Here is a 12925-nt window from a genome sequence, read left to right as displayed (position 1 = left end):
GCAGCAGTTACGGCAGAGAGCATCTGAGCTGTTCTGATAAGAAGTAGGTCAACACGAGACCCAGAAAGATATGAAGACTTTTGATCCAAAGTCAACCTCCATTTATCTGTGGCACCAAAAGCAAACAGCTAACAAAAGCGCCTGACAAACTGATAAGAGACTGGATCCTTTCGGTTTTAGAGATATTTTAGATTTGTTGTGTGACGAACTTCTTGGTGCTGGATCACTTCTTTCAATACAGGCACAATATCAAAATTCATTCTTCATGTACACCCAAAAATACTATATCCTATCTTATATAATCCTATTTAATATCTATAGTAAAACTGCTACACAGGCATGACTGAGTCCAAAGGTGAGTCTGGAATAATCAGTTATTTGAAATGAAAGATAAGAAATGAGGTTAATAAATCAACATTACAAATGGCCTCAATGCTGTGCTGTGGTTTCCCTGCTGAATGTCAGACAAATGAAATCACTCCAATGATCATCTATAAGCTCAGCCATTATTGACAAGTATGGACAGCATTATAAGAGGGACAACCATGTAGAGGAAGCAGCCCAGCAGCACCAGGAAGAGCAGCACGAGCACAGTGATGGAGAAGCAGGGGGAGTGTAGTCCTCTGACAAGGCTGGAAGGGAAGACGCAGCATCCACATATGTTTGTTTGTGTGTGCGCCTCCAGCTGTCTCTCCAGAGCAAAGCAGGCAAACATCGGAGCTGGGACGGCTTGAAGTTCGGGGCCAAGGCCGATGGCGAGGGCCGGTCCGGGCTCGTAAACGGCGTCACTGTACGACTCCTCCTGCAGCCGTCTGATCTCCCACTGCGGGAACGGAGTGGTCTGTCTGCAGAAAGGGCACTGCAGTCGGCCTGGGTCCTTGGCCCGCCTCATGATGCCAGTGATACAGCGGTGGCACAGTGTGTGGTCGCAGTTGAGTAAGGTGAGGCGGTGATCTCCGTGTGAGTCGAACAGCTCGCTGCAGATGGGGCACTCGTGCCGGCTGCTGTTGCTGCACAAACTCCTGACACTTCCACTGCAGCCGGGCCGATCGCTGCCAGCCAATTCCAGCTCTTGTGGAACAGATGTCTTTGGGTCGGCGCCATCTGTTTGCGAGTCTGCTTTGTGACTCTCATCACGGCTGCCCTGATGTGTGTGCTGAAGCAGAGGCTTGGTGACTGAATCACTCTCGTCTTCATGCTTTTCTGCTCCCCTCGTTGTGTATGAAACTCTGAAGTAAGTCTCCTCTGCAGCTGGCAGGTGCTGTTCCTCAAGTGTAACAAGACCTTCCTCCACCTTCTCAAGGGTTTCAGCCTCAGCCATCCTTCATAACAGAAAGATTCCTTCTGTCTATTCCATACAAACGCTCACAAACGCTCAATATGTGTCCTCATTACAAAAAGTCTGCTTTCTTCCTGGACAAAGCTCAAGTGAGCCAACTGTTGATGTAATGCTACTGTATAACAAAGGCAACACAGTCCTGTCCCACCAGAAACCCAGATAAGATAAGCACATTCACAGATAAGGAGTGCCAAGCAGTAATATGAGTCTGACAGAAGTGCCACTGGCCAAGTAGTACAGCGAACATTTCACTGTTCCGCTCAATTTAACACGCTAATGTATTCAGTGCAACGGAAAGCTTTTGCCAGTTCAGAAACGCATGAACAAACACATTAGAGGCAAGCATACACATTTATTCTGCACATTTAAATAAACATCACATCTGTAGATTAGCCACTTACAAAAATACATTTTCATATTGAGGAGAGAGGAGTTCATCTGATATTCATAAGAACACGCTTTTTACTGGTAACTTCCTTTGAAATGCATCTTCTATGACTATCTGATAACTCTAACGGAAATTAAAACGGAACGCTGAGCGATCCCACATACCCAGCCCCGTCACCGCAGGCGACTGAAAATTCTTGCTTTTATAGTTTTGTCACATTTCCCTGCAGGCACAGTAGCATCTAATAAAACGGCACAGCATCGCAGTCATCAGTGATTTAGTCAGTAATGAGTCGCCATCATGCACCAGGAGTAAATAACAAAATGAAATGCTGAAACTTCATATTGCTGTCTCACATGCAGATCTGCTACAGCAGTAATTAGAACACACATTATGACCGTATCACAAGCAACACGTGTCCATTTTTTTTTTTTTTTAAATAAATGATCAGACCTAAAATTGAGTGAAGGCTCACTTTAAATAAAGGGTTTCAATGTGTAGACGTGAATAAAGAAGAAAGAAAAAGAGACATGACACAAATCTCTGAATCTCTCAGCATGTCAAAAAACAGAAATATTGCTATAGATCTACAAGATGCTCTTATTTTCAAAAAGGCAAAGGCACATCTTTATTGAACTCTCAGAGTGAGTTAAAGTGAAGTGAAAATGTGTTTTCTATCTCAACCGACAATTTCATCATCATCATTTTATCATCTGTCATAATCAAAGGACCTCTTCATCATTTGCACCATTTTCTATCTAACAAGTGACTGTGTGTACAATTGTGCTTGTTCAGGGAGCAGCGCAACATTATGAGAAATACACTTTGTCTTTATTAGAGTGAGATTAGACGAGCAATATCCCGTCCACTCTCTTCCCTCTCATGGCGTCATTTCCGGCAACAGAGGGAGCTGTTTTCAGAGAGACATCTGAGCGAGGCATGTTGGTGGCAACCAAAGCAGAGCTAAAAGGGTCTGAAGATGCTCCTAATGTTGCTGTGTATCTGCTGCATGTGTGAATAAGCAACTGTTTGCAAACAACTTGTTTTTGCTGCCCCCAAGTGGCCACAGAATCAGTTATTGCAGGTTTAAGTACAGAGCTGGTGAAGTGGTCCTTTAAGTTGTCATTGCAAACTGCTGTGACTAGAAAATCCCTATCAGCTGGCTGTTTAGTAACCCGAGATATCAATCAGGAAAAGAACACACTTGCCATTTTCTTATTATCAGCTGGGGCATTGCCAATTACACATTCCAGACTAAAACGTACAGTTTGGAAGGCAGATAAGCCAAGGTGAGAAAGTCAGTGACACCAGGTCATAGCACTGAGAGACAAACTGCAGAAGAAGCCTTTTCAGTGAACTCAAGCTGCAGGCGGGAGGTTTCTATTAACCCTTATCCAACATAAGATCAGCTGAAACAGTCACTCAAGTGCAAGACTGTGACTGGTTACACATGTATGTATCACAGTACATGTAATTCTTCACATTAAGATTTAAAAAGCTTTGATAAACATTTGAGTGTTTCAACATGGCAACTGTGGTGCTCTTAGTATTGCTTGCTTTGAATATTGGCAGCAGTTCATCAAAATCTCTCATTTAAGGGCTGAATCCACTCAGTTGTACCCAGTCCAACCAGTCGACACGACAGCTGTAGGCACTTGCATAAAGCTGGAAAGTTAGGTTTCAGCGTAGGTTCAGGCCTATTCAGCCCCATCCCACAAACAAGCCCGGTCCCCGCTCCTCGTTTAACTTATGAGCTATGTGCCAGATGAAAATCAACCCTGGACTCCCTCCTCTGAGACCTCTGACAAATGTCAACCCTGACCTGACATCTTCTCAGCTGATCTGAGGTCAGAAATCCAACGTGTCGCGCTGGTACTGCAGCCGGGGGCTGTTCTCGCTGTAGAACTGACTGAACCAGCGCCTGTGCTTCTGGATGGCTGAATCCTCCTTCACCAGAAAAGGCTTGGAGATGTACTTCTTATTATTCCAGATCATGACATCCCGCTCAAACTAGACACAATAAGAAAAAAAAAGGAGAAGGTCACTGAGAAGGTCAAAGAGCTGTGACAAACAGCGAGTAAATATGAATATTAACTGTCTGAACAAACATGATAAGTTTGCTTTACAGCTTAAAGTCCATTAGAAATATTCTAAGCCTCTTTCCTCCTTTACTTCCCCTGAGTGAACCATTACCAAATTACCAAAGGTGGCACAGCTGTAGAAGATTAAAAAAGGAGCAGACTTCCATTTAAATAGTGCTGAGATTTATATAATAGGTAGAAGAAGAATATTTTGTCCTGTCTCGCTGCAGCGGCTTATTAAAGATTGCAGGGCTTTCTGTGTGTAGTGCTGTTAATTAAACGTCATTCCACAGTCTCACATCAGTCCTCTTCTGAACCTCTAAACAACGAAGCAACACATAAGGGAATGGAGAAAATGAAAGGCCAAAATGAATCTCAAAACTAGTGCTGGATATGAAATTTCAGGGTTTTGTTTTTTTTTTCCTGGTACAGACTGTTTGGTACAGACACAATGAGGGAGTCCGTTTGCAGGCCGATGACATACACACAGTGACACAATCACCATCTGCGTCGGATATGTTTTAAACTTTGGCCAAATTCCAGGCTCAGCAGAGACCAACCCTGAGTACTTTTTACCAGTTAGCATTCACAAAAATGCTTTTCTCCTTCTCTTTGGAAGCAGCTTTTTAGTTTTCCTTTTTGTTAAATCAGTGACTGTTTTTCATTTCACCACACAGTTAATTATCAGGTTTAATGAGGACTATTTGCACCTTCTCTGTGACTGTGTGGTGTTACATCTGCTGGCAATGAGAGAATTAAACCAAGACAGAGTGGGAGGCAAAGGCACACAATGATCTCTTCACATTACAATGACTCTGAATAATAAACTAAGAATTAATATATAACAGTGATTTCCAAGTATTATGAGCATTATTCATGCAGTTCAGTTACTTGTGTTCCCCACAACACTTTCCAATAAAGCAGCCTGTTGGTTGATCAGTGCTAAATGTGCTGTAAAAGTAAAATTATGAGCTCAAAGACGCTAAAAAGCTCAATAACTACAATGCAGATGATGATAACACATGCAGACAATGCAGGACTACGTCACAGTGACAGCAGAAAGCGTGTACTGCACCTGAATGCACTCTGCTTTGAGGATGAATTTGGGCACCAGAGGTGGAACATTAGACTGATAAAACATGATGTGAGAGACGAGCTGCAGCAGAGGCTCCACTGGAGTCACACAGTGCATGATGAGACCCCGGCCCAAGAAACTGTGGTTAAACAGCAGAAACACCAGTCCTGGTCCCACCTGAAGCACAGACAAATGCATGATATGTCACAGTGTATAGAGTCATCTATTCACATGCTCAGCCGGTACTTTTCCGCTCTCACTCCTGTCTCACCTCCCCCCTCACCTGATCACACACCTGAGATTTATTTCCTATCAGTCTAGTATTTCAGCTGCTCTGTCACACTCACTCAGTGCCAGACTGTTCTTATGTAAGACACTCCAGCATTTACCTTTGGACCGATCTCTCATTGCTGATGATAACTGACATAACAACCCACAACATTACCATTATACGATTCGTCACTTCCATTTACATCAATCAAGAAATACAGCTCTGTGTTCCAGTGTTGATGCACAGTAGATATTGCTATGCAAAACATTAGTCATGTGGTTAAAATCCATTTTCACTTTAATGGAATTACTGATTAGATGATTCATTATGCTATCAATTTAAACATCAATCACTGCGAGTGATGTACAAGCTGCATTCCCACTTTGCCCTTTACTGTACCTGTCTGGCCACAACGTGAACATCCAGCAGAGGCCAGTGGAGTCCGAGCACAGTAAATGCATGTTTCACCAACATCTGAGAGCAATGCTGGTTGGGCTCTGACTCTGCTTCCCACTGAACCTTGAGTAAACACACACACATGCAAAAACACAGACACAGCACATACAGCTGCATTCAGACACAAAAATACACTCAATAATACTCCATCCTCCAAAATAAGTATATTCTGTGCCATCTTAAATCAAAATACCATCAAATATAGAGCATTCCTGAAGCTTTGAGGACTGTAAAGAACCATCTCAGTTAGCATTTTTAGAGGAATCCTTACCTTCCAGTCATGCCGCAAAAAATCCCAGGTTTTGCTGTTGATGTAGCGCAGGTCGGCTCCGCTGACAATGCTCGGCGTGTGCAGGTGAGCGAGGTGAGCGATGTCTGCTGCATTTTCAGGAATCTCCTGTAGGGAGGAGAGGTCACCGTGACACACTCTCATGATGTTTCTTTGTACTCAACACCTTCATTGATCCTTTATGAAAATGTTCAAAGTAAAACACCTTAAAACACACTGGTTATCATCTCCAAACAGTGTAAGGAAAAATACACCCGCACACACATATGCACCTACCTGTATGTGAGCGTTGACATAATGTTCGGTTCTCCCCCGATACACCCACTCGCCCTTTGTAACTTCCTGCTGCTCAGGGACGGTCCAATGAGGATCTTCTCCATCACAGTGAAACCAAACCAGGATCTGGCCATTGACCTCGCAGCTGGGCCAGCTGTGCACCTTCGCAAACTCTGGCACTGAAAGACAGACGAAACCCGAACCTCATTAGTCAATACATATAATGGGTAGCATACTATTTCAGCAATCCACTGTTCATTCCTAACAGCAGATAAACAGTTTCACCACTGTCTTTTAACATAATGCATGTGGAAGGGTCCAACAATGTGCATTTGTGTAGATAAGGAATTTCAAATAGTTTTCTTAATTACACCTTATTTTCCTGCTCCATCTTTAAATTATACACTGAGACATGGTAATACTGCATTGTTTTGGTTCTCCGTCCCAATTTTCTCTGTAGAATAAAAATCAATTTTCACCTTTTTCTGCATAGGGTATCTTCACACACTTGCCATCATTCCCCTGAAATTGCCATCCATGAAATGGGCACTCAATGCAGCTTCCTAACACCCGTCCACCCACAGCCAGGTTGGCACCCAGGTGAGGGCAGTAGGCATCCACCACGTAGGCCTTCCCATCATGGCCACGAAACACTGCCACCTGCTCACCTAGGACGATTAATTACAGTATGGACACACACACAAGAAACATTTCATGAAGGAGCTGCCCATTCGGAAAACAATGGTGAGATATAAGAATTAGAGTATAAACTACAATGATTTGTACATTTCCCTAAAATACTCAAATATCTCCATTGACAAATGCACAGGAAAAAAACAGCAATTATAAATAAAGGGATACGCATCTTGCAGCCACTGATACAAAATATACACAGATTTCCTGGAACAAAATTCCTCTAATTTTATGGTGCAACCTGCACCTTGAGCTATAATTTGTTGGTGAATCCTGAAACCATTGATAAACAGAGATAGTGTACACTTGCCAACCAGCATTTCTATTGTACTGAGGTAAATTAGCTTTAAAAACAATCAGTAACGACTATGGTTAATTGACATGGGTGACTGCCTGAAAGTAACCAGCCTAAAACATTTATTTTGAAATAAATGGAGGAAAAGCCAGATTCTCAGTTAAATGTTGCCAGACTAGTGGGTTCATACTGTACAAAATTTTGCTTTGTTAATATGCAAATTATTCTTTTAGCTCAACTTTTTGTTGGTTGGTAGTACAGTCTCTGTGTACCGGGTGTTCAGTGTGCACTGCAGCCCAGACTCCTCAAATATCAATGCTTTGTCATGTCCCTCAGCATCTCATACAAACATACAAGGTACCTTTCAACTAACTCCACTTTAAACCCCTCTGCTGCATTACTAGACACAACAGCTCCATGGTAGCTCTGCATTACCTTTCACAAGGAGGTTCATGACCTGTGTGAAACCAAAAGTAAAATCTTTCCCAAACCTAAGCATGTAGTTTGGGGTCTAAACCTATCCAGACTGAGACATTTGACAACATTAACCACGTGTCAGAAAGCTCTCTGGCAGAAAGGAGTGCATTGCACATAGGGCACCAAAAGCAGAAATGTTTTACACATAGTGACTTTAAACAGATATTGACTATAAATGCTTATTTTTCCTTCAGGCACCCTCATCCTACTGTCTGTCTTTTACAAAGGATAAGCAGCAATCTTTAGAAGTGTGTTAGATGGTTACACTTCACCTGCTGTGATTAGTTTCCAGGGATAGATTACAAACCACAGGAGGTCCATGTCGTATGTTGCACAGTCGAGCAATCTGTGTCCAGTCAGATACCACATGCGGACATCTCTACCTACTGTATCTACTGTATTTGGCCTGACTTTTGACTGACCTATAAAGTGCTCCCAGATTAGCACAGGCTCGCTGACTCCACAGAGCCAGCAGTGCCTTATCAGGGTATCCGGTAAAATTCAGAGAAATCCAAAATAAGGCTCATCCAAAAGAGGGGTGACACAGCACCGTCCTGCTGTAGGGCAGAAGTGAACCACGGTGCAACGCGTGAGAAGAGCACGGGGGAAAGATACACTGAGCAGAATTTGATATATGATGGAAAACAGGTGACTGCAGAGAAAAGTCGGGAGCGAGACCCTGCGTTCATTCACAGCAGGATGCAGATCCTGAAGGAAGCCAAGTGTAGATCTGGATTGCCAGAATTTGGGGCACTAAAATGTCAGAGGGCCGGGGGGACAGCATGTGATGAAATGGATGAGAGGGGGAGAAAGGAGACCAGAGGAACATGTAAGAAAACTACAGTCTCTGCTAGATACCAGGGATCATGGACAGAAAGGCATTCAAGTTCTCTGGGTCTGTGCATTTATTGATTTCCAACGCATACACATCTAGAACACCCCCGTGGTTTTCTGGCAATGCCTCATTCCCACTTTGGCTGCCACTGATCTGCATCACGCTTTTAATGTGCAGGGTGTCTTACTGACCTGCAACACTGGTGCTCGCTGTAAAAAAGATGTGAACCACAGAGTGATCAGGGCCAGTCAATAAATACTGAACAATTTACGGCTGATCAAAGTCCACTTACTCGTTTTCCAGGGCTTTCATTAGTGAATGCAGTTCAGTCGGGGTGGCCATCAGTGTGTGAAATTGAAAAGCACTCTGTCCGTGAAGGTGGAAAAGCGCTTTATGATAAATGCATGTATAAATATTAATGGAATCTATTTATTCATCCTTTATCAATGGGAAATTGTTGTGATGGGCATTTGTCCCAATTGTTAAAATATTTCACAGATTAAACGCTGAATCAATCAATTTAGTTGGAAAAATATTTGGCAGATTATTTGAGAAATAATCAGCACCGTGAATCACTGTGTTAGAGCAGGTGTCTCTTGTTATTGGTGGATATCCTTTCAGGTGTAAAACCTTTCATATACAGTTTGTTTGCTTATTTATGGCAGGTGATGAGAAACATAAAAGTACCACACGCTCTTTGAAACCCTTTTGAATTCAAAGTCAAAGGAACTCTCTGAAGAGATCAAACAGTCCCACCGGATATCAACACGAGGAATGAATCCAAAATGTGAAACACGTGTGGGTTTTAAATCCCGTGCCTCTACGAAAATAAGCCCAAACAAATCAGTGTGTGGAATAAATTCAGACTTCGCCACAGAGCTGCTGCGTGTCAATCAGCTCAGAGGCATGAAGATGACATATCAAAAGCTTTAAAGCTGTCAGTGATGAGCTGTCACACCGCTGATCAAAGAGAGGCGTGATGCAGGACAGACTGGCTGTCAGATCAATGTAAAATCAAAGAGGTCAAAAGTGATCATGGCAGACTTTATGCTTTATGCAGACTGATTTGGTTTTAATGACATATTGACATTAAACACTTGGCTAAGACTTCATTTCCTGCAGCAAAGGAGCCATTTAATGTTTCACCTGATCTTCACAAACAGGTTTTACTGCATCTGTAACCATTAGATCCATCTCCATGATACCTTCAAATCAAACACGCGGTTTAAAGTTTGTGACCTTTGTTTCGTTTGCGCGTTACTAAGCACCCCCATCCCTAAGTCACCCTAACAGGGACAGAAGGCCAATGGGTGTCAAATGTATTCTTAAAAAAAAAAAAAAAAAAAAAAAGCTTGGTAATTTGAGTTTGTCTTTTGTATTCCAGGGAACGCAGCCTGAGACTCAACAACAGAGACCAGGTGAAGTGACAAATATGGGGGTTGTAGAAAGGCCAGCAGAGGTAAATAAAACCTAAAGAACTGAAAATGTGCTTTGTTTAATTTAAATAAAGCTTCAATGAATAATCAGACGTGAATCATCTGGATTAACAATTCCACCTCCTACAATGGAGGAACTGAATCATAATCTGTTCATACTTCACCTCACAAAATAATACATTAACTGAGTAACATTTGAATGTAATGCCTCCTTAAAAGTACAGTAATAGGATTTATTTCATCTATCAAGAGTATATTTTCCTGTTCCATGCACCTGAGACTGACACTATTTTGTGACTACTTCTTAAAAATTCAGCTCAAACTCTTTATCTTCTTGAGGAGCAGCAGTCACTTCAAATCAGTAACATCTCATAAACCTAGCAGAAATCAAAGGACTACCAACTGTTGCTCATGGAGAAGAACATGGAGAAGCAACACACAGTTCTATCTCATTAAAGAGGCTCCCATGAAATTGAGGACAACAAAGTGTGGGTTGACTAACCTCACCTGTCCGCATCTCATGTCTAGATTAGGGGTTTTAAATGTGACATCACACTGCCACAGTCATGGCTGCAGCAGCTCAGGTGCACAGGGGTGCAGTGTCAGCATCTTCGCTACCTGTACCGAGGTGGTACCTGCTGAGGCATCTCATCTCACCTCGCACACTTTCATGTTTGGGGAAATTGCCTTTTTTTTGGGGGGGGGGGGGGGGGGGGGCAAATACATTTGAAATACATGCAAATACATTTTAAGATTGGTCTTTATTGACTTTCAAAATAAAATGTTTTATTTTAATATTGCTCCTTGGGTGTTTTGTGATGGTTACTCACTGGTGGTCAAAGTCCAGCCTTTAGGTCTCACTTTCATGCGTCACACGCTACAATACTACAGAAGCATGGCAGGTGGTTTCTTTAGTTTTAATCAGTGGTAATGTAGCCTCTTTTACTTGTCATACCTAGAATAGAGACATTTTGGACGTCGCCCCTCTCCAGCAGGTGTGAGTCCAGCACTCGGTACCAGCCGTTTGGATAGACCGGAGGCAGCTCTCCGGTTTTCCTCCGCCGGCGAACCTCGTTTGCCGCCTGGGCTCTGGAGCGACCGTCCACGTCGATGTATCCCACATCATCGGGCGATCTGAGCAGCTCCAGAGGACAGAAGAGCAGCCGGTACAACCAGCGCACGACGAGGAAGGAAACTGCGGCGATGACGCAGACCACAGCCCGCGCTGGAGCACCGAGCAGCGCCGCGTCGCCCCGCATCTGAAAGCCGGCGGAGTCCAGCAGGTCTCCCTGCAAGGCGAGGATCGCGCCTACCGCCAGCCCAATACTGGCTGCTGTCCTCCCAGTGGACATGGTCTGGCTGTCTGTCTTGGCTGTCTGGTGTTTATGTGTCTTGGAGACGACTTTGTTGAAGCCACACCCTTCATCAGCCTTATCAGCCTGCATGAGTGTGATGAGGAAAACTGATCCAATCACATGAACACAACGGAGCCCAGAGAAAGAGACGGACAAGTCATTTAACAGGAACGCCTCTGTACAGTCTGTCAAGCATAGATATACTGTATATGTATATGGTGTTGTTATTATAGTCACAAACCTTATCTCATAGTGTTAATATTTCTTCTCCTGTTTCCTCCCATAGCTTCTGTCATTTCCTCATGCTTTCTCTCTCATTCTAATGATATTGTTTTACTTTAATGTGTACATGATGAATTATTTATTAATCATGTAGCCATTTTTCCAGGTATTTCTTTCTTAATTGTATGATAAATCACTTAAAAAATATGCTTCAGACTCACTTTTTGTAAGTAAGAACATTACTATAACCAGATATCACCGCATGGTGCCGCTTACATGTCTCTTGCTACACAGTACGGACACATGAACATTACACACGTAGTAACTGAACATCTAATTTTAAAACCACTAGCATCTGCTGCTATTACAGGCTCCACTCCTCTGGGCAGGAAGCTGGCTGCAGGGATTTACTCTCATTCAGATTCAAAAGCAGGGACGAGCTGACCATCTGGCACACCGGCCATTTTCCCGGTGGGCCGACGTGCTGTTTGGGCCGACACTTGGCCATTTTTTTTTTTTAATTTATTTCAAAGATTGGTCTGACCGGCCCATAATGCCAGACAGTTGATCAGTGGCTCGATTGACATTGGGCTGGTCCAATCACATCGTTAAGCATCAACCACTTTCGCTTTGGTCCTGCCGGCGTAATGCATCCAGCAAAAAAAAAAAAAAAAAAGTCAGCACAAGAGTTTGTTCATAACCGCCGACCGGCCCTCGACACACACAGTTCTGCGGCCGATAGGTTATTCTCTTCACTGACACGTGACGGGGCTCATCTCCATCTCGCCCAATCATATCATGAAACACTTCCTCTCTTTCACGTCAGTAACGTAATCTGCTAGGATCTTCGAAGATGAGAGAAAACGAAAAGGAGGTGCAGAGAAACTGCGAGACAAGAAGAAGCTGCCTATTCAAACCAGCGCTGCCAAATGCGCAAAAATGTCTAATATGTTTGCCACAGCAGGGCCTTCATCAGCTCCCGTGGCCGATGACAGTGGTGGTGGCGACATTGAACACGGACATGCAGTTAACCTGCGGTAAACTGGGCTGCTTTCAGAACACTTGTAATGAGTAAAGCAACTCAGCCCCTTGGTAAATCTGATAATGATTAAACGTCATTAACATATTTTTGGTTAATGTTCTATGGCCAGGTTAGTTTGTAATACCTGTATAGACAGGTATTTTTAAGACATTGTGTATGTAGCCCTCTCCCTCATTCATGTGTCATCATCCCTCTTAAGTTTTCAGTTTCTACACCACTATTTTTATCTTGAAGATTTGCCAATAATTAAATCTCTCTCTCTCTCTTTCTCTCTCAAATATACACACACACACAGAGTTCAAAGTTCATTCAGGAGTTCAGCTACAGTACATTCATCCTTTTGGACTGGGTCAGTTCATGAGTACTACTCTTGGAAGAGTTAGCATCTGATCCAT

General features: G+C 43.1%; 1 protein-coding gene across 1 annotated transcript; it reads right to left on the bottom strand.

Moving 5' to 3' along the window:
* Positions 1-1673: 1673 nt before the first annotated feature.
* On the bottom strand, positions 1674-11382 carry LOC139348757 (cholesterol 7-desaturase nvd). The gene is made up of 7 exons (XM_070989084.1): positions 10867-11382; positions 6655-6843; positions 6176-6354; positions 5882-6007; positions 5554-5673; positions 4884-5060; positions 1674-3737 (listed from the first exon to the last, which is right to left on the bottom strand). Exons 1-7 carry the CDS (start codon positions 11354-11356, stop codon positions 3576-3578), a joined length of 1443 nt encoding a protein of 480 aa, XP_070845185.1. The 5' UTR covers positions 11357-11382; the 3' UTR covers positions 1674-3575.
* Positions 11383-12925: the final 1543 nt, after the last annotated feature.

The sequence above is a fragment of the Chaetodon trifascialis genome, chromosome 20 (assembly GCF_039877785.1).
Source record: "Chaetodon trifascialis isolate fChaTrf1 chromosome 20, fChaTrf1.hap1, whole genome shotgun sequence".
Classification (NCBI taxonomy): domain Eukaryota; kingdom Metazoa; phylum Chordata; class Actinopteri; order Chaetodontiformes; family Chaetodontidae; genus Chaetodon; species Chaetodon trifascialis.
This window is presented reverse-complemented; position numbering and strand designations above follow the sequence as displayed.